Source organism: Athene cunicularia (genome assembly GCF_003259725.1).
Source record: "Athene cunicularia isolate RWA chromosome 4 unlocalized genomic scaffold, athCun1 chr4_part3, whole genome shotgun sequence".
In the NCBI taxonomy this organism is placed as follows: Eukaryota; Metazoa; Chordata; class Aves; order Strigiformes; family Strigidae; genus Athene; species Athene cunicularia.
In genome coordinates this window covers 176,180-203,129 of record NW_020799100.1, presented here as the reverse complement: position 1 = coordinate 203,129, position 26,950 = coordinate 176,180, and the positions used below count along the sequence as shown (strand labels likewise).

General features: G+C 51.7%; 1 protein-coding gene across 1 annotated transcript; it reads right to left on the bottom strand.

The window, feature by feature from the left end:
- Nucleotides 1-88: 88 nt before the first annotated feature.
- Nucleotides 89-26,950, bottom strand: F8 (coagulation factor VIII). Its single transcript, XM_026848841.1, has 27 exons — nucleotides 26,578-26,950; nucleotides 22,750-22,895; nucleotides 22,348-22,470; nucleotides 21,641-21,853; nucleotides 20,531-20,602; nucleotides 20,084-20,191; nucleotides 17,917-18,138; nucleotides 17,405-17,639; nucleotides 16,163-16,337; nucleotides 15,078-15,171; nucleotides 13,327-13,538; nucleotides 12,868-13,018; nucleotides 12,513-12,722; nucleotides 8,407-11,170; nucleotides 7,956-8,121; nucleotides 6,922-7,128; nucleotides 6,110-6,338; nucleotides 5,830-6,012; nucleotides 5,499-5,615; nucleotides 4,227-4,298; nucleotides 3,818-3,903; nucleotides 3,183-3,338; nucleotides 2,221-2,365; nucleotides 1,202-1,350; nucleotides 707-883; nucleotides 309-474; nucleotides 89-165 (listed from the first exon to the last, which is right to left on the bottom strand). The coding sequence occupies exons 1-26, from the start codon at nucleotides 26,724-26,726 to the stop codon at nucleotides 319-321; spliced, it is 6,717 nt and encodes a 2,238-aa protein (XP_026704642.1). The 5' UTR covers nucleotides 26,727-26,950; the 3' UTR covers nucleotides 89-165; nucleotides 309-318.

Sequence of the window (26,950 nt, the reverse complement as noted above, 5' to 3'; positions counted from 1 at the left end):
CTGGAGCTAATTAACTACTAGTGGCTGGTAATGCTGACTGAGGCCCCAGGGACTCCAAGGCTGGAGCAGAGGACAAAGTGCAGAGAGATACTGGAAAATTAGTTTAATTCTTCAGCATTACATCTGACTATAATGGCATCTGGTAGATGAGGGACAGCAAGAGGCTGATAACGCGCCAGCCACCGTGACACTCTGCAGGTCTTCTCCTTGGCAGCAGGGGTGGCCAGGTCCCTGGAGGCTCCAGCACTGGTAAGAGTTCAGTGTCTAGCTGGCTGTGGGTCCTCAGGCTGGCACTGCCCGTGCCTGGCCCTGCAGCTGTCAGTACTCCTGCTGAGTGTCGCAGCCGAGGAACTCTATCCTCAGGGCAATATGATTGTGCCACTGGCGGGGGTGTATCCTCACATAGCGGGCAAAGAGTGGAGGCTCCAGGGTGTTCATTGCTGTGCTGGTGTGGTCTTGGTTTGCCTTGAAAATCTGGAGAGGAAAGAGAAATCGGGGGTGCACTCTCCCCTGCTGGTATGGTGAGCCCGTGACTTGAGGACAACCCAGACAAGCACCACTTGGGAGCACTTTAGGAAGGAAAAAGCGCAGCCCAGCTCACTGCTCTTGCAAAAAAATCCTATGAGCATGTTTGGTGCCAAGGGCTGTGCTTGTTGGCCCAGGGGTGGCCATGGGCTGCCTCTGGCTGTGACACAGCTCTGCCTACCTTTTCCTTGCCGTCCTGCAGGACCAGGCTCCAGTGCACACCGTTCTGGCTGCTGGAGACAGCAAACTCCTTCACAAACATGTGGGTGAAGACAGCTTTGGCACCTTGAGTAATGATTGCAGTCACCTTCTTGGTTACTTCAAAGTCCACCTGCAACCACTCGCTGCGGCTGTTGCTCTGGGGAAGGACAGACTGCCTTCAACTCTTCAGCAGCAATCAGAAACACACATTTGTTGCAGCTGAAGCCAAGCTGGCCCTGCACATAGTCCTGGCCTTCACGTGCCCTACCAGGCAGCTGGCGGGAGCTGCTGGGTGCTAAATCAGTGTAGCAACTCTCCTGCCTGTGTGCAGGCAGCTTGCATGGTATGTGTGGCTGTACACGCTTCCCATGCAGCCTGGCTAGGAGAGGTTGCAAGCACCCAGCCTGCCTGCTGGGATCCCACCTGCCTGCCCATGCCCCAGCTTCCTGCCTGGGGAGCTCCTTGCATGGGCTACCTTTGGCCTCCATGCGTTTGTCCTCCCCTGCAGGTTCAGGCGGGCCTGGGAGGGTGACCAGCTGGAGAAGACGCTGGTGCTGTAGGAGGACGCGGAGATGCGCTGGTTAGGGATCCCTCTGTTCTCCATTCCCAGGGGCATGGAGCAGCCTGGAAGAGAGGAATGATGCTTGTCAGAGTGGGGAGCAGATGCATCATGGAGATGCCTTCAGGCTCTTCCTTGCTCCAGACGCCTTCCATGCGCTTTCCCTGATGACAGGTTCTCCTGTCCCTTTGCTGCAGTGTCCTGGTCCCTGCAGGGTCCCTGGGTGCAGCACGGTTGTGGCTGGGGAGTACCAAACTATACCTGCCATTAGTCCCACCTTTTTTTATCCCTAGAGATTTTATCTAGGCAGAATGTGAAGAATTTGTGCATCTGCCAGGACACAGGTAGAACCTGTCTCCAGGGGAAGGACAAGACTACCTGTCAGGGAGACAGCCTGCACAGGGTGTGATCAGTGTGCATGTGCACAGCTGCTCCCAGCTGCCTGGCAGGCTGGTGGCATGGAGCAACCGCACAGCCGCTGCTGCTTGTACCTGCTGGGGAATCCGCCCTGCTGGGGTGTGCAGCTAAAGAGGTGATTCCAGAGCACCACCACCCCGGGTCACACTGTGGGCCAGAGCAGGCTTGCCTTGGAGTGGCAAAACCAGAGGAAACTTGTCTGTCTCTGCTTGTTCCCTATTCCCCCAGACTGAGGCAGCAGCTCCCCAGCTATCAGCTCAGCTGCTGCTAAAGGTGTCTGGTGATTCAGAAAAAATCCTGGTGAGAGCTAGTCCCATGCTCTCCCTCTGGTATTGCTCTCTCCAAGACCATAATGAGATTGTCCAGCTTTGTTGCCCCAACATCCCAATGGCATCTCCAGTCACCTCCTTCCCCCTCCACAACTGCCAGGGGAGTCCTAGAAACATGTAGGGATGGCACTCAGCACTCCATGGATCAGGCCCCAGCTTTGCTGCTGGATACCCGGAGGTGGGACATACTGTTCAGGTCGCAGCCAATGAGCTCCATGCGCAGCGTGGTCCGGATGCTGTAGTGAGTGGGGTTAATGCGGATGTACCGGGCTATGATTGGAGGGTTAAAGCGATTTTCTTTCACTCCAGTTCCATCCACATTTGCAAAGAACAGCTGCGGGGAAAGGGAGAAAAAGGATTGTTGTACCAGTGGAAGAAGAACTAGACAGGACAAGGATTAGTGGGGAGAACATTTCTGTCTGACACTTCTGTATCTTTTCACCACCCTTACAAGAGAACAGCAGCTCAGAGAACTGATTTGAGATGTGATTCAGACCAAAGAAGTGTGAATGGGCTGTATCAGGGTGAACCACTGAGAAACAGGAGGAGGAGAAACTTAGGGTCCATGCAAATTAACATGTTTTTATGTTTTTACCAAACAGGGGTGTAAAACAAGGGGAAAAAAGTCAGTCTGTGACTTTTGAAACTGGGAAAACTTTTGGCCACAGCTGGTGTACATGATGGAGCCTGTTCTGGATACTTTTCTCCCACTGCAATGACCAGCTTATGCATATTTAGGTTGTGTTTCTTTTCTAATGAGTAGTGATCCCCCAAATCATCTGCATCTGTATAATGTTTTTAGAAAGCCAAATTTGCCTTTGGGGTCAAAAAAGTTATTCAGGCAAAATTTTATGCCTAGCTCTAAGAAACATGCAACATAACATTAAGCAGTGGATCTCACAGCCACCTGGGATCATGGACAGAAATAGCTCAGTCAATTTAAAATGAGACAGACAGACAGACACAGACAGCAAGTTCCTTGCAGATCTGCAGTTCTATCATCCTGGCAGTGAATGCTCACTGTTGCTGCCCTAATCAAATATCTCAGGGACTCAGGAGATCTCTGCTTTGTGTACAGAGCTCCCTAGCCCTCCTCACCCCAAGAGACCCCATTCTGGGAAGATGCTCTGCTCAAGAGTCATTTGCCTTACCATCTGGGTGCTGGTGGCATTCCCCTTGTATTTCCTCCATCTTTGCCCATCAAGGCTGTAGAAGACAACAAACTGGGAGATGTAAAGGCTAGAGAACTTCTGTCGTGCCCCTTGGGTTTTTATGCCATGAATAATCATGAGATGCAAAAGGTCCACCTGAGAACAAAAGTTCGGGATTCCTTTCTGGTGGAAAACCCAAGCCATGTTCAGGCCATGCACTGTAAACCTGTGGAACTCACTTCCTCGTGGTGTAACTGGGTACAAGTTAAGAAACTAGTTAAAATAGTCGTTCATAAGGGCACAGGTCAGGCAACAGCTGGGAGGAGGCAGGGGAGAGCTGTTTGGAGAGGTGAGCTGTTCTCACTTGGCCTTTGGGGGATTTTTGCACAATCCAGTGCTGCAGCTGGATCATCAGGTGATTCCTCTGCTGCACTGCAGATGGCTTTGGGGGTCAGGCCAGCCTAACTGCCATCAAGATCTGAGAGCTCCCTTCCCAGGGGGGAAGCAGTGGAGAGAGCAGGGTGCAGCCGGAGAGACATTGGCTGTCTGTGCGGGTCCTTCTGCGCAGTGCATCAGCCGTGAGCATGCCCTTGCAATGCCCCCAGCAGTGCCACCGGCCACAGGGCCCCTCTTACCTGGATCCAGGCATTGCTGCGGTCAGTGCTCCAAGCGTTGATGGAACCGGTGTTACCCAGCCTGGCCAGGTAAGCAGCCCACTGCCCTGCAAGGAGAGTGCATAGATATGAGGGTGCTGCTGGCCCCTGGCGCTGCCCAGCCCAAGGTGATGAGAAGTCCATCCGAAGGATGGGTCCCGAGGGTCACCCAAAGGTGTAGTAGCTGTGTACAGGGTGGCAGAGCACTGTCACAATGGGCCAGACATGTGGGAGGCACCTCCAGATCTCTGGTGGGATGCTGACATGGACATGGATGGAGGAAGGACTCTGCCAGGTGTAGCAGAGCCTCGGGCAGGCAAACATGTGCGTTGTGTTGGCTGAAGTTGCCCCAACCTCACCTGCCTTCATTGCAGTGACAGCTCCTACTCACCATACTGCCCTGATGCTGTGATCTGAGAGTCTGCAATGTGGCCTGAGGCCAGGCCAAGGGCGTTTCGGCAGTCTGCAGCCAAACAGGGAGAAGAAGGGTGAAATTAGGGAGAGCTGATTAGATAAAAAGGCTTTTGAAAGAAAAGCCTAGGGTGGGTAGCAGCCTCCAGGCTTATGGAGATTGATCAAGCCTCCAGGAGCCCCCAGTCTTGTCTATCTCATACCAAGTAGTGGGTTTCAGATGTTTCCACATCCATCCCTGAATTTTAGAGAAGCTGGAAGTTCTTGCTCCTGACCCTGATGTCCCAGCATAAGCCACAGCAGCCTCTTGCCAAAATGCTGTTCCTGAGTCCCTGACCTCTCATTCCCATGTCCTGATCTCCCAGCAATGCTGACAAGTGTCTCTTCCTTATACCCGTATCTTGCTCCTGGGCATTTTTGTTGCTAGGCAGCATCTTTTAAAAACAAATATCATGTCGCTAAAGGAAAGTCTGCCTGACATCCCTGTCTCTCTGTGTCTCTCTTCTGGTCTGCTAAGCACAAGGGCTCTTTATCTCTCATAATAACCATTATTATTAGTGACTTGTCACATTTTGGCATCTCTGCTGCATGACAAATGCTTCTGGGGAAAATGCAAATTTGAAATATTTAGCAGATTTTTAACTTATGGAAACATTTTCTGGATGACATTTAATACTCCTTTAGGAAGAGAGACTGTCACTGTGTGATAAAATACTACTCTCACAAACCACTTCCTCCTATACAAAGGTGTTCTGTGGTGGATGGAGTCAGTTTTCCTGTGGCTGTTTCTGTCAGAGCAACCTGTGGTCAGGCAGTATTGCTCGCTGCCTCCTACCATCACTCCATACCTCAGTTTACCACCTGACATGTGCTTGGGCACCTGAGCACTGTACCTTCCCAACAGCACAGGCAGGCACCAGTGTGTGCATGCAGTTGCTAGCTAAGTGCATTTTACAGGAAGCCCAGGGACCCTCAGTTTTGGAAAACAAGAGCTCTGGGAGAAAATATTTGCAGGCAAATAAAGCTGGTCTCCCAGCCTTTGCCCCAACCATGTCCCTGACTCTGTGCTCTCTGCTGGGCTGTGCAGGGTGGCAAAGGTTGAATTCATGACTTCCTTTCAGAGTGAAAACCCAGAAGACCCCACTTGGGTCACCCCAAGGGAAATGTTGAGAGACCTGGAGGAGTGAGCTCAAAAACATGCTGGCCATGGCCATGTCAGCAAGCAAGCTGGGACGCAAAGAGGATCACTCACTCAGGTTGTACACAAGGAAGAGAGCACTCATCCCGGCTTGCTGGTGCTCCCCCACTTTGCACTCTACCCGCCAGATCCCAGCATGGGAGGGCCACATCTCCACTGTCCCGAAGACACCTGGCCAGGAATGGAGAGCAGAGCAGAAGGGAGTTACTGGCTGTAATGGGATGCCACAGTGCCAAGCGCCATGCAGACATGGGGCCACTCTTCGAGATCCAGCCCCCCTCCTTGCTATGCCCCCTCCCTCCCCCCCAGGCTTGGCACTTCCTAATGGGCATGGACACGAAGACCCGGCAGCTGGGGTATGCCCAGCGCCCATGCTGCCTCTCACCAGGATAAAGGTTGTAGACTCCCATGCGATATTCCTGGCTAGTCCTGACACTGAAGAGCTGCCCGTGAAAGTGGACGGAGTGGATATCCTCAGTGCTGCCCATGTTCAGGAGGTGCCATCGGACTCGTTGCTGCTGAGCCATCACCAGCCCGGGCAGCGTGTCACTCACATAGCCGTTGATGGCTGGGAAAGGCAGAGGTCAGAAGTGGCTCAAAGCTTGAGGGTTTTTCCATCCCAATATAGACTGGGGGATGGAAAGGGCAAGAGCAAGGGTCCTTACCATGGAAGGAATGGTTTCTCTTAAAGTCAGGGTTGTCCTGCTGGGTGTGGCAGGGAGAGCGGCAGTTCCTCTCCACGTTTTCCTGGAAGTACCAGCTTTTGGTCTCGTCAAAGATGGTGAAGAGCAGGGAGAACTCCTGCACAGACAGCTGCCGCCTGAAAATGGAGCTCAGCACCCCACGGTGGCAAATGATCAGTGGTCCAATGAGGCCCGAGTGCAGGTCCTTCTCCTGACAAGGAGCCGGGAGAGAAGGGTTTGCCTTGGAGGGGGAGGCAGCGTGGGTGCTCACAAGCAGCAGCGAGGAAAGCGGTGGCCCTGCCCGCATCCCTGGCCTGGCTCCCACTCATGCACAGGGCATGGGTGTGTAGGGTGGGAAGGACATGCTGGGTTCACTGGGGGATCCCCACTCTGCCCTTAGCTAAGAAAGACGGTGCAGCAAATGTTTGCACATGCTTTCGAGAGAAGCAGTGTCTGTCTGTCCAACTGTCCAACAGTCCCTACCCCACTAACATTTGAACCTAGGGGCCAGATTCAGTCAGATTTGGCAGAGGGATAAGGGACTGCAGAACTGTAGTTCCCTACAAGTCTCATAATCTGGAACAACTGGGGAAAGGGGGAAAACCCCAATTAAGAGAAGGGAAGAGAAAGCAACAGAGTGCATTCATCACTGTATTAGACACTTGAGAATCTCCACAGCCACAGGCTGCTCTCAGCACAGCACCATAGGAGAAGCCTTGACCTCACAGCCAGGACCCAGGCATGCCGCTCATCTCTCCTTCCTGGGATGCCCCATGGAGCAAGCTCCCACCTACCAGGTCCACACTGGAGAAGTAAGCCCAGGCCTTGCAGTCGAACTCCTGCGTGGTGGGTGCCACCTGGGGCAGGACTTCCCAGGTGTACTTCCAGAGCTCTCCGGGCTGCACCACCTCTCCACCCTGTGTTGCACCCTGTGTCTCCTTGTAGGTTTGCAGCGTGGAGTGGAAGGAGAAGGGCCGCGAGGCCAGGTTCTTGAACGTAACCTGCACCAGAGGGAAGGCAAAGCAAGGGGAGTAGAGAGGGGGGTAGGTGAAGTGCTGAGAGTGGCCTGGACCTTGGGGTTGGATCCAGCCAGCTGGTGGGAAGGAGGCATCCATGTCCCTGGTGCACAGCCCTCCAGCTAGAGCCCCATGCAGTGGCCAACCCCTGCTGAACCACAAGCTGTGGCTGGGCAGTGAGGTTCCCAGTGGAAAGTGCATCCTGGTTGTGTCAGCAGGATGAGGCTCTCTCCCTGCTCAATGGTAAGTGAAGACAGCAACACTGCTGTCTCTGGAGCCCAAAGGTGCTGAATACATCCTGGTGAGGATTTCAGTGAAAACCAGGCAACTTCTCCAGGCATACTAGTGTTGAGCCTGGTGAAGAGCCCTTCACCTTTTCCTTAGGCAGGTGAGGGATGCTCGAGACTGCCCTCACATAGAGCACCCAAAGAAGCTGTACTGAACCCTGCTTAGCTCATTATCCTTTTTACAATCCCTTCACCCAAAAGGCTCCCCACGGACCCCAGGAGCTACTCAGGCTTGCTGTTATAGGGGTTGGATCTGTCTCAGGCTTTGCCTCTGAACATTGAGGTTCCTGATGGCCCATTCCTCCAGTCACTGAGGTCCCTCTGAATGGTGGCTCTGCCTACCAACTTGGTTCCACCCATGTGGCACTCAGGGTGCCAACAGTCCAGCTCCTTCCCCCCAGCCCCGAAGGTGAACTCATGGGCATTGGCAGAGCCTGCAGGCCCATCCTGGCACTCCCTCTGGCTGAGCATATTCAGCAATGGGGGAATTTCAGGTTTTATAGGAAATGGGAACTTTCAATTCACCATGATGACATCTTCAACTTCTGCCCTGATATATGGCCCGAGGATGCCCAAGTGCTCGTCCAGCTCTCCCCGCAGCAGTGGCTGTGTGAAGGAATCATCCATGTACTCTCGGAAAACCACCTTGCGGTACTGCTGGAAAGGCTTCCTCCTGCTGCTCTGGTCCCTGCTGGGGTGAGGGCAGTTAAGCAAGTCAGGTTATATTGTCCCACAGGGAGGGCAGCCATGGCAGCGCTGCTGCAGGGCAGGAGTGATGCAGAGCCTAGAGCATCCCTGACCTACTTGCAAAGAAGCTGGAGGCGGATGGAGGCATTGGCAGTGTCCTTCCCCTGGGTTGCTCGGATGGGTCATACAGTCATAGACCTGTGACCCTGACTGCCAGGACATGCCAACATCATGCATCAAGCCATGTCACGCAGTGCAAGAAGAACACATGAGGGACAGTCCCACTTACGTGGCTTTTATGAAGTGCTGGGGTCTCTGGTTCCCATATTCCCACATCACTTCCACCGCTGCAATGAAGTATTGCCGTATCTCCCCCTGGAAGGAGCGTGGGTCGTGATTCTCTTCTCCATAGATGTCAAAATCCTCCATGGTCTGTTCTGTGTCGCCATAGTCATCGTAGTCTGGCTTGTCAGCCTTTGGCCTCAAGGGGCTGGAAGGGGTCCCGTTGTCCAGAGCCAGTCCCTCCTTATGTCCTGGGACATGGTTTCTCTTCCAAGCTGTGCTGTTGCCTTCCCCATCCTCCTTGGGCTCTCCTAGGCCCTGGTGCTCTCTCTGCCCAGTTTCTTTGAGGACATCTCCCCCTCTGAGCACCTGCCATCCTTCCGGACTGGCTTGCTCATATTTAGCTGTTTTTTTGGTAGTGCTGTGTTTGTGAGCAGGGCTGCTTGGAGACAGGGAATAGTTCTCTTTGGAGGCTGGTTTTATAGAGATTTCTTCTGGGTTTTGCCCAGACATGCTCTCAGGCATGTAGTCCTCTGTGTCATTGGCCTTGAGCTGCTGAGGCTGAGGACTGAACTGACCCAGCTGCTCCACAGAGTTTGTCTCCTCCTCCATCTGGCTTCTCCCTTGAGCTTGCTCACTCCCAAGATCCTCCCAGGCACCGCCTCTGCCCAGCTGCAGCTTGGCCAAAACGGGACTCTGCAAGGCCCTGGGGTGTTCCACTGTCCCCAGGGAAACCAGGTCCCAGTTTGAGGACAGGTCTGCAGCCACAGCAGCAGCCTGCATTTCTGAGCTGCTTGCTGCCACCACCACCTCGCTCCCCAGTGCTCCCTGCGTGGGGAAGGAGCGTCCGCTGTGCTGGGCACCCTCCCTTCTGCTCTGTACACCCCCATCTGTGCTTGGCTTCCTCTCAGGATGTGTCTCGACAGCACTATCTCCAAGCACAGCCTGTGGAGCATCCCTGCCTGAGTGTAGTCTCCCCTCAACCATGCTTGGCTTTTCTTTTTCTTTCAGGCTTTGCTGGGCCACCATCACCTCGGGCAAAGTGTTGCTTGATACCAGCGACCTCTTTTTGAAGTGAGAGCTACAAAAAAGTGAATGAGGTCCACACACCTTTGGGGTTTTCTTGTTCGTTACTGTCTCAGGGGTCTGGTTGGCCAGATCCTGCTCTGCTCTGTTACCCTCAGAGGGGGGAACTCTGCTGCCAGGCCAGCTGGTGTTGGGAAGACCCAGACCATGCATCAAGCCTCTGCTGTCCAGTGACCTGGCTTGTCGAGGCCTCCAGCTGGGGCTACTCATGCTTGGGGCTGGAGTTCTGTGTCTCAGAAACTGCTCAGGGCTGTTTAAGGAAGCATTTGGGGACTGCCTTGTGTCATTGGCCATGATGTTCAATTCAGGAAAGTCAAGATTGTCCGCCTCTGCCAATTCCTTAGCGGCTGTAACATTCTGAAACACTGCCTCCAAAATTAATTCATCCCTCTCTTCTGTCATTATATAGCTGGAAGGCTCAAGGTCATTGGTGTGTGCAAAAGTGGTTTCTAGAAGGCTTGTGCCTTTGGTAAGTTCACTGGCTTCTTGTTCCATGCCACTTTTTGCAGGCAAAGTGTTACTCTCATCTGTGAGGATTCGTTCTTGTACAGGTTTGCTGGGTCCCAGGTCTGAGAAAGAAATATTTTTCCCTTCAAAAGATTCATAAAAGCCTTGTGAAACCACTTTGTGAGGTCTTCTTTCCAGCCTAGCATCTAGCTCATTTGACAAATAATTGCTTTCTCTGGTGTGACTCTGAACCACATCATGAGAAGTCCTGTTGTCCTCTGTCTCATCCGAAGATGCAGAAGGATTGTCCAGTGTGGAGGAAGAGTTATGATCAATACTTAAAGTTGATTCTGTATTGATTGTCTCCTTTGACTTGTATATATTTAAGGATATTTTATCAGCCCCTCTTAGCAACTTGTCCTCAGCACCCTGTGAAGTCATGTCTTGAAGTCTCAGGTCATTCTGGTGATATGAGCCCCTGTTCTCTTGAAGAGCAGCTTTGCTAGCAGCATAAGCCATCGAGTCCCACAGGCTTGTTGCATGAGTAGTTGTCTTTTGAGGCTCTGCTTTTAGGATCTCTAATGTGCCACCAGACTGGATCACTGTCCTTTTTACTGGCTCCTGCACTTCTGAGATTTTTGTCACCTTCTTTCCTGCCAGAGCATCTTCTGGAGCTGGTGTGGCTTGGTGCAGCCATTGCTGACCTTCTTCTGAGCTCACAGTACCATGGACCCTTCCACTGACACTCACCAAGTGTTCTCCAGGTGGGAGAGCTCCAAACCCTTCACTCTGACTGATGATTTTTGACAATTGTTCTTCGTCTTCCAGGAAGGATTCGTAGGACACTGGCTCATAGTTTGGCAGAGAAGACATGGAAATATCATGTGGATGTGGGATTGTTCCTGTAAGTGTTGATGTGTCATTAGAAGGGGGATCAGAAATCCTGCCATTGTTCAGGAAAGCCCCATGGCTGGGTTCTGTCAAGCACAATCTTGGCTTCTCTGTCTTATTTCTGGAAGAGGTGACATTGTTCAGTTGCTCATTCACACATGGCTTAGGCCATCTCTTTCTTTTAGAGAAACCCCTAGGTTGAAAGTCAAAGGCATCCTCCTCCTCTTCGGAATCCATATAATCATCCCCATCAGGGTATTCCTCATTCTGGCACTGCAAGACTGTGAACTTGGCACGCATCCCTCGGTCTCTGAAATCAGGATTCAGGCAACCCAGCATCCAGATACCTGTCTCAAGAGAGGACAAGAGGACCATCAGCCCACCACAGTGGGAATTCAGAAGAGCTGCCATCCCCATGCCACTTCCTTGCTAGTGCAATTTTCAGGAAGCCTCTGGTTCAGATTTAGAGGCTGTAACATTCTGAATTCATGTTTCATAATCCCTAGAGTATTTTACAGCTGGACTCACAACATATCAGGGTTGCTGCCAACATCAGAGCCAGTCCTAACAAGCACCATCAGCAGAACCTGCCAGAGCTTAGTGAGCTACACACACCTGCAAGGGCCCCAACAATAGCTTAGTGACAACAGTTAATGCATGAGAACCCACAGAACCTCCAGAATTATTGCCAGCAGCAGAATAATCACCACAGTCCACCCCCAAAGACATGCTGGTGCTGTCAGATACACCTCTCTTCCAGACACAGTTATCACGTCTCTCCCACTCAAGGAGAAGGAAATGAAAAGGCTGCCTCTTGCTCACATCCCCGGCCAATGCATTTGCTCCCCACAGTGAGTGCCTCTTCTCCAGGCACCAAAAGTGGGTGAGAAAGTGTGTAATAACCAGGCTCTGACGCTGGAGAGAGCTATTATCTGTTGCTGGCAGAGCTACTTGCTTGTTTTAGATCATCAGGCAAAAATCAGAGCTTAAACGGATGCAACGTTTGGCTGGGTTTTAGAAAGTTTCCTGGGGTACGTAGAAACCTTGTCAGCTTGGCTCAGGGTGCAGCGCTCGTCACCACCATATCAGTGTTTGCAATCACATGGTAAGTTCTGTGTTTCCTCTGTGAGTGTTGCAATCACATGGTAAATTCTGTTTCTTCTGCCAGTGAGGAAATGGTTAATGGTACTGCTTTTGCAAATGCCAAGGAAAAAGTGCTGAGTGAGGGGAAATAAAACTGGACTCTGAAGCAAATCCTTCCTAGGACTTCTCCATGGCTGCGATTTATGTCGTTGCAAAGGTGTAGAGATAAATAGGATGCCATGACCAGCAGCTGAACCCACAGCAGAGTCAGCATTGCCGCTCTTCTTGACCTCTGAGCTTGGACCCAAAGGTGCAGAGGCAAGGTCCATGGGACTCATGTTACTGCAGCCAGCTTACTGACTTGACAACCTGTGTGACCTTAACACACTCTATTAATGAAGTAAAATACAGTAACTTAATGTCTTTGATTTAAGTTTTGGAAGGATTTGATCATTGCCTATTACTTTGCTGTTCCAGCAGGTTGTGCATCCCTTTGCTCTCAGGGCTGCCAAAATGCAATTTGGTACCAGAGACCTTGCTGGAGGTGCTTGCTTATCTCTGCTGTGATGCCAAGCCCGTGGTTGGTAAATACCCCATGTTACTAACCTGTTTTTTCCAAACTCATGAAGACTGTTTCTCCAGAAAAAGGGAAAAGAGTAAGCACATCCTCAAACACCATGTTGTGCTTGAATGTGTTTCCAGAGAAGAAGATGGAGAGGAAATCAGTTTGGGCCCCAACACTCAGGACATACCAATACACAACTTCATGCAGGCAGAGTTTTGGTTGGAGGTTGTCAAACACAAAGCCGTTAATAGCTGGAATAGAGCAGGGGGTGAAACATTTAATCAGGACCTGATTCTGCGGCTGACGAGCTGCTGCATATTCTCTGCTTGTTCCCTGCGGCAGGGGTGAGCCTGTACCTGCCCAGGGTTTGCAGGGAGGCCCTGGCCAAGAACTCACTGTGCATCATGTTGGAGGCATAAAACTGGGGGTCCTGGGTATCCACATGGGCTGCGTCAGTGCAGAACCGCCTGATGTTCTCCTCCAGGTACCAGCTGCGATTCTCATCAAAGATCGAAAACAGCACCAACCTTGTCTTGTCTGACATTATCTGGATGGCAGAGAGGGAAATGGTTATTCTTGCTCTGACCAGAGTGGCCCTGGGGCCCAGTGTAGCTGCCAGGTTCTTTAGCCTGGGTGCATGGGGAACAGCTTACTGCTATTTCACAGGAGTTAAGGTCCAGGTTTGGAGAGAAGGGAGCATACAGAGGAGGATGGGGAGGGCAGGGACATTGGGACTGATGGTAGGGTTGAAGAGAACAGGATAGACAAATTTGGTTTTACCCAAATATTTCACCTGCCACAGTTACTCCAGCCTTTCAGCCTGGCAGTTGAGGTGACAAAGGAGGAAAGACCCACCTGATTTCCCCTCTGATCCATGGACTTCTTAAAGCAGATCAGGAGGGGCCCAATCAGGCCTGAGGCCATGTCTCTGACAGGGTCCACGGAGCTGTAGTAGAAACGGGTGAGGCAGCGAGGATCTGCCTTTGTTGGCCCATCCTCAGTGGTGACCCTCCAGCTGTAGGTGAATGACTGGCCAGGGGGGATAGGAATGTCCTTCAGGTCCTTATCTGGCAACACACAGCCCAAGGGCAGATCAGTTATGTCTGGGCTGATGCTGCAAAGGGTGATACTGCTTTTTAAGAGAGCTCAGAAAGGATGTTTCCTGATCACACAAGTTGCATAGAAAACTACACAACCCCACAGGTACCCCGGGATGGCACACGGGCTGCTGGCATGTGCTTTCATGAAAAGTTGATCTGGACAAAAGGAGCCCCTGGGATCAGATTAGGGGGGAGAGGCATATGCCTAATTTTGAAAGCCCTTGAAACTGCAACAAACTGGAAAGTTTGCCCAGTTTCAGCTGTGTCTGGGCTCTGGCCTGCCCAGAGGGGTTTGCAGATGAAGGTACAGAGCTGGGCAGGGCTGAAATGGGTGAAAAACAAAGCAAGAAAAGATAGATTTTTAAGCAAATATAGCTAGACCATGAGAAAAGCAAGGAGATCTGGAAGGAACAGAAGAAAACAAATGGAAGGAAAGCATTCAGCAAGATTTTGCACTGATGTAGCCTTAGGAAAAGACCTTTTTCTGCTCCAGGTGCCCAGCTGAGCCACTGTAAGACCATAGTTTGCAAGGCTTATATGTCAGTCAGGATAATAATACCTCTTTTTATTTATACACCCCTGAAGACCATTATCCCTGTGGCTCCACAACCACGACTCGCCTGCTTTCACAGATTTGAATCTGGCAAAGCTGGTGATGAGCCATGCCTGGCTGGGGGGTGCTGACAGCGGGGCAGGAAGAGTTCTTCCAGCTCCCCTGTGTGGCTTGGGTCCTTTAGTCCTGCCAGCTGGTGGGCCACTTTACCCTTTTGATTATCCTGAAGGAAAACCTTGATTTAGTTAGTAACAGGTCACAAAGCTGACCTGTTTTATTGAACCCCTTAGTGGATGGTGTCTTGGTTCTGCCAGCTCTGCTGCAGCAGAGGAGCTTTTCTCCAGCCTCCACACCTGCTCCCATCATTGTGATGCAGCCAAAAGGGCAGAGAGAAGAGGGACAGGGCACAATTTTGCCCTGGGGGGATGTGGGATGGCCCTGCACAAGTTGTGATCCTGGGAGCATGCTGTCAGGGGATGAAAACAGTTCTGGGAAAGGGACCTGGGAACTCAACAACCCCAGAGCAAAAACCATGCAGCTGTGAGAGAGAGACTCTGAGTCATAGTGAACCCCCCCACATTAAAGCAGGGCAGGGGGGAGCCCAGGGAATGAGGATGGTAAGGAAACTGGCAAACACAGGCAGAATCACCAGGGTGGTTCCTGCTTCATCAGAAAGCGGAGGCCTTCAGGATGGACCAAACAACATGGTCCCAGCTCCCTGGTTTACAATGCCCCTTCTTCCAGTCATCATCCAAGCCTTTCTTAAAGACAGGGTTACATGACACCCAGGGGGACATGAACCAAGAATCATCATTGTCTCTGGGATTGAAGAGCTCAGGTACTTGGATGGATGGGCTGGACAGCCAGTCTTACCATGGGCTGCAGGAAGTTCTCCTGGCCCAGAAGAATGCCAGTGGCCAAGTGATGTCCCAAATTCTCATGGCCTGCCTTACCTTGAGAAGCCTTCATGGCGTGGTATGGCCTTACGCTGGTGAGGCCGTGAGGGTAGATATTGTATGGTCGGCTTGCCAGGTTCCTGAACACGATCTGAAATAAGGACAGCCAACAGGAACATTTAAAGCTTTCTGGATGTTGTGAGGTCTCAAGGCTGCCCTCAGTGTCCTTGCAGTGAGGGAAACGGTGAACATCAGCACTCTGGGATGAGCTACCTGCCAGTGTTCAGTGAGGAGGAACCTGGACGTGTCTGGGACTACAAAGTAGGAGTGAGAATAGAAGAAACAACTGTTTGTTTCTCTATGAGTCTACACTGTCCATCTTTACAGGAGGTCCCCATTTTAGGAAGGGCATGAAAATATCAGATCCATTAAAGGGAAAGTTACTGTCTTTAGTCTCACTTTGCGTATGAGACAGAAGAGGTCTGTCAATCCAGGAGGCCTCAGAGGACCAAGACACTAAGTATGCACAGCAGTCAACAGCTTCAAAGTGCTCCCCACTTCACTGCATGAAGCTTTTAATTTATTTCTCTGAATAGCTCTGTCAAGGCTTTGCCACAGGCATAGCCTTCAGCTCCATGCCCACAGCTGCACAGGGAAGCTCAGGCAGGGAGCAGAAATGTGAAATTCCTGGAAACCATCCCATTCCTCCTAGCAGCAAACAAGTCAAGTGGTCAGCAGAGGCACATGGGGAGACAAAAGAGACAGTTCCCAACATGTATGGCAAGAGCACACAGATGGAGAAGAGTAGAGGATGAGAGGACACTCCTGCCTCACAGGAAGGTGCTGGATGACATGTGTCTTCAATTAATTCACACGGTTTCTAAAATGCCTGCAGTGAAGTCAAATCAAGGGCACTGGGCGTTATCCTGTGCATCTCTGCTGATCTCACCAAGAGTATTTAGCTTTGGCTTTCAGTAACATCTGCCTTTCTGGTGAAACTTGGACATTACTGAACATGATAGAGTACCTCAAGGACTTATGTCAGACCTTAGCCACAAACCAAGAGCTATTAGGAGGAACAGCATAAATCTTTGAAGTCTCCCTTTCCAGTCCCTCTTTGTGGAAAGCAATCTCTCTCTTACCTTAAACTCATCTCCGACCTCCCCCTTAATGACAGGCCCTAGAATTCCCTTGTCCAGTTGGTCTGACAACTTGCGCTTCTTGAAGGTTGCATCCTCATACTCCACAAACAGCACTTTCTTGTACTTTGAACCAATCCGCTGAGGACCAGCCTCCAGAAACAGGCTCGTGATGTTTCTGCAGGTAACTCAGAGAAAGAGCAAACAGCCACATGTGGGATGCTGTCAGAACCAGAGCAAGATCTTCCATCATCCAAGGACCCACACAGCTGTCTGGGGACTGCCAGTGCACAGGGGAGACATCCATCTCTGCAATCGCAATATGCATCCCAGGGAACCCAATGTTTCAATGTGATTTAGTGCTTCTCTAATGGAGAAAGCTTCAACTAGGTGCCTTGTCTGACACTGCCTTGTCTTGGAGTGCCTGAGAGCTGAGAGCATGGCAGGTTTTCCTGTGTCTGGTAACACCTCCTATATATGGGCATAAGGCAAGAGAGCAGCTGCCTTTTCTTATTCATCACAGCTCCTTCCCAGGAGCAAGGCCAGCCCTGAGCTGGAGAGGACACCTCCTCAGGCTTACCCTGCAAGAGGCTGCAGGCAGGGATTTCTGCTCTGCAAGCCTTGCTCCAGTGGCTGCTGGCTGGGATCCTCATCTAGGGCAGAACCCAGTGACCCCACTACCAAACCAGACCCAGCTCACACAGCCTGTGTCAGCAGAGTGACTTCGGGACTGCTGACAAGTGTCATCGCCATGCAGTGCTGACTAAGGTACTTCTGCTGACATATCACACTTGCATCACCTCTTCCTCCAAGAAGTGGGGCAGCAGCAGGGGCTAATTGCCTCTACCATCTAGAGCAGGTCCTTCCAGACAGGGCAAGGAGACCCACACTCTGGAGCAGTGGGCACATGTCCTTGCTATGCAGGGCCTCCTGGCTGGAGGGTGAGAAGGGTCACCAGGTGTTGCTGCCTGCTTAGAAGAGGCTGAGCCCAGAGACCTGGGTGACAGAGAGACAAATGCCCTGGAGACAAATGCCTCTGTGGTGCATTTGGTAAAATGGAGCAAAGCCTGGTCTTGCCTTCCCATGACTTTCCCAAGACCATCCTTATCCTGCATCCATCCTCTTAGCATTAATAAGGAAGAACAAAACTGTCCAGGTTGGGAAGGAGGAAAATAAATTTATGGGGAAGATCTGGCAGGGCTGCCTTGAGAAGGAGCCTCATGGGGCACACATGCTTGCTCTCACCTGTCCAGAGACACAGGCTTCATGGGGGCATAGTCCCAGTCCATTTCCTCAGCTGCGATGTAGTGAGTCCAGGTCACAGGGCTCTCTTTAGCAAAAGAGCGCACTTGGATCACATGATAAGTTTCCTCATCTTCTTCAGGGTAATCCATGTCCTCTGGCTCATCTGACGGCTTCCCCATCTTCACCAAGCGCTCCTCCAGACACTCCTCAACCTTCACAATGGCCTCCATGCCAGCTGGGTCCAGCCAAGCCAAACAGAAAGGGTCACACTGACATGACAGCACAGGCTTGAGCTCCCCCAGGCTCTGGTTGGGAGATGTCCTCTCCACTACTGTCCCCATCAAATGGGCCAATCGCATAGGTCAACCTATACCATCCTGGTCACAGACCAGATTGCACACGGGTATAATACTATGGAGCAGGAGGGGCCTTGGAGCTGCAGCCCTGCACAGAAATCTGAGACCAGGCCATCCCCTGAATGTTTCCCCTGAGCTCTTGTAGAATAAGGTTACCTTGCTGATGGGACAGTATTTGGCAGAACATCCGAAACCAGCCAACTGTTCCTGGCATGGTCTGGGCTGTGAGATACGTGGCAGGGGAGATTTCTAGGCTGCTGAGACGGTGGCTTCTCACCAGGAATGTGTGGCCCTCAAAGAAGATGGAGTGAACTTCTGGCCCAGTGCCCAACCCAATCACGTGCCAGTGGACCTGCTTCTTGAGGCACAGTGTGAGTCCTGCCAGGAGAGAGGGAAAGCACTGAGGCTTCAGCACTGTGTCCAGCCCTTGTCCCAACTCTTGGTGTTATAGACTCAGACACTGACATGTGCTGAGTAGAGTACCCTGCCCCACAATTTGGTGGCTTCAAGATGGAGAAGTCACATGTGAACGTGGACTGTATGAGTAAAACAGAGGTGCAGGCCACAACATCCCTCTGAGATATGACTAGATTTACAGAGTGGGAGACTATGGCAAGGGCTTTGGGAAGTGTGCTGATGAGAGCTCACAGAGGGATGCAGTGGGAAAAGAGGTAGATATGTTCCTTGACTCTAAAAATAGGGGAACATGTAACTGGAAAGGAGAATCATTTGTGTGATCACAACACTGGCAACCCTGATGATACTAAAACATTGCCTCTGAGGCAGGGCTCCAGCACATACTCAGCAGTAGTTAAAATACCCAAAGAAGGGCAGAGAGAGGTCACCAGGATTATCTGAAGGCTGGAGAAAATTCCTTCCTCGGAGACACTCAAAGAGCTTTGTGTGCTTAGGAAATGGGAGAGGACTTGACTGCATTGTAAAAATATTTTCCTGGGGAGAAATTAGTGTGTGCTGAAGGGCTTTGTAATCTATCAGGGAAGTGAATAACAAGAACAAGTTCCTGGAAGCTGAAGCCAAACAAAGTCAGATAGGAAGTCAAGCACTTCTTTTTGGCACTGAATGCAAAGGTGACTGGAATGGATCCCGAGGGCCCATGAGGAGACAGGATGAAGGCTCCGTCCTGGGCCCCTCAGCTCTCCATTGCCACCTATTCATCAGACACCTCTCAGGCCAGGTCCTGCAGCCAGGCAGGGGTTTGTTGAGCAGAGGTGGGTACCTTCTCAAGGGGAAACGCACTGTGCAGGCACAGCAGCTGACCATGAGGTCTACTCAGCTCTTAAGCTCCATGGATCCACCAGGATGGGGAATTCAGGGGAGTTCTGCTTTTGCCGTTTATTGAAGATAAAACAGACCCAAGCGGGAGGTTTCAGGGTGTGGGTCATCAAGCTTGCTGATGGTAACGACTCTTCTGACAGTGTTTCCCAGTTTGCCTTGGAGATTCTTCACTCTCAGGCATCTCTGGACCTCTTCCCAGAAGAAGATCAGAAAATGTCAACTTTTTTCTTCACTGAGACCACAAATGACATTTTCTTTTGCTTTTCTGGAGAAGAGGAAGCTCAGGGGAGACCCTGTTGCTCTCTACAACTACCTGAAAGGAGGTTGTAGTGAGGTGGGTGTCAGTCTCTTCTCCTAAGTAGCAAGTGATAGGACAAGAGGAAACAGCCTCAAGTTGTGCCAGGGGAAGTTTAAGTTGGATATTAGGAAAAATTTTTTCCACTGCAAGAGTTATCAAACACTGGAACAGGCTGCCCAGGCAAGTGGTTGAGTCACCATCCCTGGGGGTATTTAAAAGATGAGTACATGTGGCACTTAGGTACATGGTTTAGTGATGGACTTAGCAGTGTTAGGTTTATGACTGGACCTGATGATCTTAAGGGTTTTTTCCAACCTAAATGATTCTATTCCTGAAATCCTACAGAGGTGTGTTGTCAGACCCAGGCTTATGACAGCTGAATTTTTCCCTCAATGCTAGCTCCAGCCTCATTCACAGGGCTACAAGAGATGCAACTCTTTGCTACCAGCACTATTCCTGGAAATATCTGAGAAGGTCAGCTGCCCTTGGCAACACAGACAGCTGGAAACAGATCCTGTCCCACTGTAAATGGGCAAGGCAGATCAAAGAGTTGAGATGTGATAGTCCCTCTGGGGTGAATACAGCCTAACAGATCCATCACCTGGAAACTCCTCTTGACGCTTCTTTTCACACCCTTTCACAAGATACCTTGAGTTTACAGACTTGGCTACACCTCTAGGAAGAACCTCCCATGACCTCCATCCCTGTCCCCAGCACGCTAGGACTCACCAGGCAGGGAGCCGTTGATGTAGCCATTGATGGTGTGCAGCTCTGTTCTGTTGTGAGGCAGGGGCTGAGGAACTGCCAGGGAGCTGGGCTCAGAGTACCAGCTTTTCCCTGTGGAGAGAGGAGCACGCAGTCAGTTTTCACTTGCGAGCATTTCAAAGAAAAAGGAAACCTTCCCACTGGGGGGAAACAGTATGAAAGCCAAAATCCAGGGAGGTCAGATGTGTGGTGCCTGTTGGAAATCTACAACAGACCTTGCCATGGCTCTGCATGAATGTGGTGGTGACCATTTCAAGTGACAGGGCATTCCTCCCCCACAGCTTTAGCCTGTGTGATGGAAGCAAGGCCAGGGCATGGGATGGGAGAGCTGGACTCACACCATGGCCAAAGCATGCACCCCAGTCCAGACTGAATTCAGGGGCTGACACTAGTCAACAGGGTAATTATTACCTTCATCAAACACTGCGAAGAGCATCACAAACTCTTGCTGCGCATCGTTGTTCCCATCGCTTGCCAGGGTCCCTGCAAAATACCACAGGATGGATGTCTTTAAAGGTCAGCAAGCACCATGCCTGCACCCCCAGGGAATTCCCTTTGTGGTCTCCAAGAACTGGTAAATCAAGGCCAGGCTGTGGATTGCTTTTGTCACATCTCATGACCTGTTTCCAACCTTGCAGTCCCCAAAAGCCCGTGGTTGAGAGGCAGCTGCCCCCAGAAGGCAGTTTCAATGGGGCAGTTTCCCCCATTGAAAGGTCAGTTTCTGCTGCCTTCCCCTCTCAGGATCCACCTAGTCACCTGGAAGAGCTCATTTTATCTAGCCTCTCATCAGGACCATTGCCTGTGGTTGTCTAGACTTCACTCAGTGGAGAAACCGCTCCCGATGAGTCACTGGAGACTGCAGACAGTGCCCTGGGAGGGGTTGACTCCTGCCCATTCCTCTCCAGTGACAACAGAAGGGTCTGGACAGCTACTTCCAGGAGATGGCTCAACCAGGTACACTTCTTGGTGCCTTGCACCCACAAATATTAACAGTTAAGATTTCATCACCTCCATGTTTACCAAAGAAAGGAGAGCATGCACAGGTACTGCAGACCAGGCAGTGCCCCAGGTGTCCTGCATCTCTCCTGCCTGATCCTTAACCCTTGCTGATACAAACTCCCCTCTAGTTCTTCCAACAAAACCTGTTTGACAGAGCACCCTGGCTGACACTGAACAATCACAGCTTGGTGAAGTTCTGAAGGAAAGACAAACATCTATGCTTCCATAGCAGTTCACCTTATGGATAGATAAGGTTCAGATACAGGATAGAAAATTTAATCTGTAGTCTGAAATCTTGAAAAGGAACAAAGCAACTGATTTCTCTCCATCAGAGAAATTCAGATTGTGTTTGGCTCCTGCACTGGGGACTCTGTGAGGAAAAGGTCAAGCCCTAAAAGTGCTGTTGTTGACCACAGCTTACTGACTCCACTGCCATGTTCAACTTCTGGAAGGCATGTTTGATTTTCCTGCTTTTCAGTTCCTGATTGTATGTGACCTGTCCCCACCCTGTCCTGTCCTTACCAGGTCGGCAAACGAGCAGGGCTCCGATCAAACCGGAGTTGATGTCCTTCACACTGTCGGTGTTGGAGGAGTAGGAGTGGGTCAGGCATGGTGAGTCACCATCTGTTGGGCCCTGGTTTTGCTGGATTTTCCAGATGTACGTGTGTGTCTTCCCTGGATCCACCCTGTCACCCTCCTTTTCTGGCTGGCTGGTCTCATCCTCATACCCTGCACCTAAAGCCAAAGAAACACCCAGATGTTACTGAACGTTCATCACCAACACACCATGGATGCAGAAATGCCTCTTCGCCCAACCCAGAATACAGCCTTTCTCTACCCAGACTCTGGGGCCAGCCTGACTCCCACTGGCAAAGGCTGGTCTCAGGGCAGTGAGCAGAGCAGTGCCAAAGACTCACTTGTTGGGCTGTGCACCCACCACCTGCCCTGACACTGGACGGGACAGTCTTCCTGGCCCTAAGCATCCAAACTGAGGTTTAACCTGTGAATTACCTCTATAACTGATGCAGGTTTGCTCTGGGCTGTTTATCTCAGCTCATTTCTGGGCTGGGCATGGTTCTCCCAGGCTAAACCATCTCTGTGACCATCTGTCCTCACAGGGGCTTGTGAATAGCAGGGTCAGGGAGGGAAGTGCTCCCTCCTGGCAGGCAGGCAGCAGAGTGGGAATTACTACACAAGGGCTTGCAGCAGCTGGCTATTGCCCAACTCACCCTCCGATGCCTTCCAGTAGGACACCCCGACGGCATGGAGGTTGTATGGGCGGGAGGCCAGGTTCTTAAACACGATGACCACTGTGTCGTAGACTTCTGCTCGGATGGTGGGGCCCAGGAGACCTGAAGAGGGGAAAACAACAGGGTCAGGCAGCTGGGGTCAGGCAGCTGCCACCCAGCCATGACCCCAAAGGGTCTGGGCTTTCCACCTGCATAATTAGTGCTTGTCCCTCATGTAGCATGGCAGCATCAACTGCTGAGGCACCAGAAATGTTCCCCTGCATCCCCAGCAGCTCTGCCATACTGGAAGTCTATCCAGGTGCTTTCGCATTCCTGTCCAAGGAGCTGCCAGCATCCAACCCAGGATGAGTTTGGCCGCTGTCAAGGAGAGCAAGGGCCCACCTTGCTCTGGGTGCTTCTTACCCATCCAGGCTGGCTTGGGCTTGGGCTGCGTGAACGAGGCATCATGGTACTCCACAAACACAGCCTTCCTGTACCGGGGGGGGACACCCGGCATGGGAGTCCCTGGGCCCATGTGCCCTGACACGCTGCAGGAGGAAGGAAAAGCCAAGGTTGATGGTGCAGCCCCATCCACAGATGGGCAGCAGCCATCCTCTTCCTCCCCTCCCTGCCAGCTTTCCTGTGCTGTGCTGGTCCCAGAGATCACTTACCATGTTGTGTCCTTTGGGTTTCTTGACAACCCCCAGGTGTGTTTTATTCAGCTCATGGATGACAATGTAGCAGTGATTAATATCACAGTGTTAGTCACAATGGAAGAATCACAAGGGCAGGAGGCATAGCGCCATCATACTCAGCTGCAGCTGGGAGCAGGCACAGCAGCAGGCATTGCTGCCAGCCTCCTGCTTCATGCCTTGCATGGCTTTGTTCTTCCCTGCCAACAGAGACCTGGGGCACTTGGAACGCTGCAATAACAGTAGCATGGTAGCCTCTGCCCTGCAGTCACCCCCCACCCCATCCCCAGCACCTTCAGGTGTGGCAGACACATCACATCATGTATAACCTCGAACATCCTCCCCAGCTCCCCCCAGGAAAGAGACTGTTGTGGCAGCAAGCAATGTCCCCACATTTGTTTATTTTCTGACCAAACTGGGATTTACAGCCAGCCCCTAAAAAATTACTCCTTGTAGCAGAAGGATAAAGGAGCCTTCAATGCATTTCACACCCCATTTATTCTGCTGGCCGCTTTTTATCTGTAAGTGGCTAAACAAATTCATTTTCCAGAAGGAATCTAGCACATTTATCAGGATAACAAAGCCATTAATTTCTCCAGGGATTTTAGAGACTGGCTTATCAGCCCCAGGACTGAGACCATTTCCAGTAACCAGAGTGCTTCCAGCCTTGTTTTGTTTGGAGCAAAAGCCAGGTGGTATTTTATTCCCTCTGAAGAAACAGGAAAGATTGCTCTCCTGCTCTGACTAAGTCTTTCTTCAAGCAGTGGTTCCCTTTGTGACTCTTTCTCAAGAGGAAGAGGAAGGAGACAAGTGACTTAAATTTAGGAAATGGTGATGCACACTTGCCCCCATGCTGCCAACTGGAAGCCACCTGCAGCTGGAGAATGCTGTGGGGAGAGTGGGGTTCATCCTCTCTGGGACCAGGGCAGGACACGCACCCATGAAAACCACACATGTGTCCAGATCCTGCCTTTCCCACCACAGCTATAACCCTACGTTTGGGCTGTCAGGAGGCCCACAGCAGGACATGACCCCGGTGAGCAGGGCCACTGCATTCAGCTGATTTTGCCCATGAGCTGTTATCATTCCTGTTATCATTCCTGGCTCGATGGCAGTAGGGTCTGGACGAAGCTTTGCTCTGCAGGGTGACCCCACACTGGGAGGTGGCAGTACTGTGGGATCATTTGGCACTGCGCTCTCCACAGTCAGGAAGCTGTGCCTTAATCTCTAACTCACAGAAAGACTAGCTTTCAAAATAGATCCCTGAGATATGAGGGTCTGGTCCTGATAATTCTATGGTAAACAAGACAGAAATCCTCTGGAGTCAGGGGGAGTTTGCTGGCATGCGTGGACATGGTGACACCAAAGCTCAGCAATGGGTCCCAGCTGGTGCAGCAGAGCCCGGCAGCCTTTGCAGGGGATGAAGAGGCAGAGTTTGGCACAGGGACATCTGATGTGATCTGGCTTGTCCTCTGCACTTTGAGTCCTGTGGGCTTCCTACACCAAGGGTGGCTGAAGCCAAGGCAGAGAGATAAGTTCCTGGCGCCTTCCATCAGCATTGTTAGCTGCACTATCAGTTCATCTCTCAGAGCCGGGAGACAGCCAAGGGAAACACCCTGTGCTGCTGAAGCACTCAAACACAGGCTGCTGCTACGTGGCCCCCAGCTCCGAGCAGGAGATGAGGTCCCTGGGAACGTCACAGGACGTGCTGGTCTCAGCTCGAACCCTGCTGGTAGCGTTGTGTTTGGGAGAAAGAGAAACACAGGGAAGGCGTCGGCAGCTCTGGCCTGCTGTTCTGTAGCCCATTCATTCGGCAGAGCTTTCCACAAATGTGCCAGAGAAACCACTGAATATATCCAGGGGTTTTGGAGACCCTGACTGGGGGGGTCGTGGGGGCTGCCATGAGATGCTGGTATCACGAGGGAGAACGGGTGGAGCAGAAGACACCCCATGTGCAGGCACCCCAGCTCCAGCATTGTGTCTGCTCCTGCCAAGCTTTCCTGACTCACTCTTGCATTCTTCCCTGTCTGGTTGTTTTTCTGTGCTGTCCCCGTGTGTGGGGAACCAGGCTAAGGCTGCAGGTCCAGGGAAAAGGCACTGTCATCCACCTGGGAACAGCCAGACACTCTGAGCAAGCCCTGGTTCCCCCACGGCTCCCCTGGGAACCGCGCTGCCCAGGTGTGACCTGCCTCTCTAGGGTGGAGCACACCACCTATGAGAAAGCCAAAGTTACCTTTCCCCATTTTAGAGAAGGACAAGTGACCTCAGGCTGCTTGCTGATGCCGCACCCCCCCCCCAGCTCATCTCCAGGGCAGAGCCAGGTCCCTGAGTCATGCTGGGGTCAGAAACGGTGCACAAGCCTGTCATTAAAGACAGTACTGAAATGGAAAGCCACAGGGTTGAATTAACAGCGTGAGTGGCCTCACCTCCACTGTAGCCTAATGGACCTGAGCGCAACATTAGTAAAAGCGGGGGGGGGGGCATTAATAAAACAGGGGATGTTGGATGCGAATATCCTACTGAAGTAACAAAAGGAGGGATAAAATAATGTAACTGATTAATACGGTGACTACGGCAGCTAGTCAGGCTGACCTGGCTCATCACCAGAGCCTGGTTTCCAGTGCCTGACCACAGCTCCTCACTGCTCAACCCAGTGTGGGTCTGGGATGGGGCCGTGCGCTGATGTTGCCCCAGCACAGAGCCTAGGGACAGGGCTGTGGCAGTGGGGCAGAGGGAAGCAGTATGGTTTGATCCTCGAGGGCTGTCACTGTCCAGCTCTGCTCCCCACGCTGAGCACAGAACAGCCCATCACAGCCACATGTGTCCAAGACAGCCATGGCATCAGACAACAGCATCCTGATGCTGGAGCAATGCAACTGTCATTTTTCCTTCCTACTCTAAAGTATTTGGGCAAAACCACCATGCCTTCCTCCCTCTTGTCACTGTGTGCAAATGCCATTCTTTGCCCAAACACTAAAAATTATTTTCATTCCCTAAAGGAAAAAATTCATCCCCAGAAGCATAACGTACACAAATATATAAATAACTAAAGCCAGGTTTTACCAGATGCAGACACAGTGGAGAGCCTTTGCTACTCTGAGTTATGTTGGAGGGCACAGGTAACCTCCGTCTGCAGCCCCCAGGCAGGGAGGCACAGAACCCCATCTCCCATTGCATCACCCTGAAGCTCCCAGGACGCAGAGCAGAAGAGAAAGCACAGGCTGGAGAACCAGCCCTTAGCTCCAGGCACAGACTTTACAGGGTCACAGGCAAACTGCATTAAGATAAAGCAGCACAGAGCAGTAGTGCAGAGCACTGCAGCATGCTGCAGGTTTATTCCACCGGTGCATTATCACGGGTTGCACTAAGTGACTCCCCATTGCACAGAAACACCCGTTTGCAGCCGTACCAGCAGCTCAGAGCACCCACCCTGCCAGGTTGTCCCCAGGCACCTGCCTGCCCCGACCCAAGCTCACAGTGCTGGGGCTGGGAGAGGGCCCGTAGCAGGCTACCTGGACTGCAATAGGAAGAGCTTTACCCTGGAGGTGCTTGCAGCACGGAGAGCAGGTTGCTGTGTAGGTAGTCCCAGCCAGTTTCCACTGCACCAATGTAGTATCTTCGGACTTTGAGGATGCCCTCCTCAACCAGGCAGAGGAGCAGAAGGCTGCGCAGGGCTCCCACCAGCATTATGCCTAACAGCTGGGAATCACTCTGGCTTCAGGAGGAGAAGTGAAAAGGAAGGAACAAGAGAGGAAAGAGGAGAGAAAAGCCTTTATCTTCTCATCCAGCTGTTGTAATCTACAGGAGAGGATTATTTGGATCCAGCACCCACAGGCTCAGTCAGAGTGCTGGAAAGTTTCTCAAAGACATGAGGAAAGGAATTGCTCGAGTGGATTAGTCAAAGGAGCGCT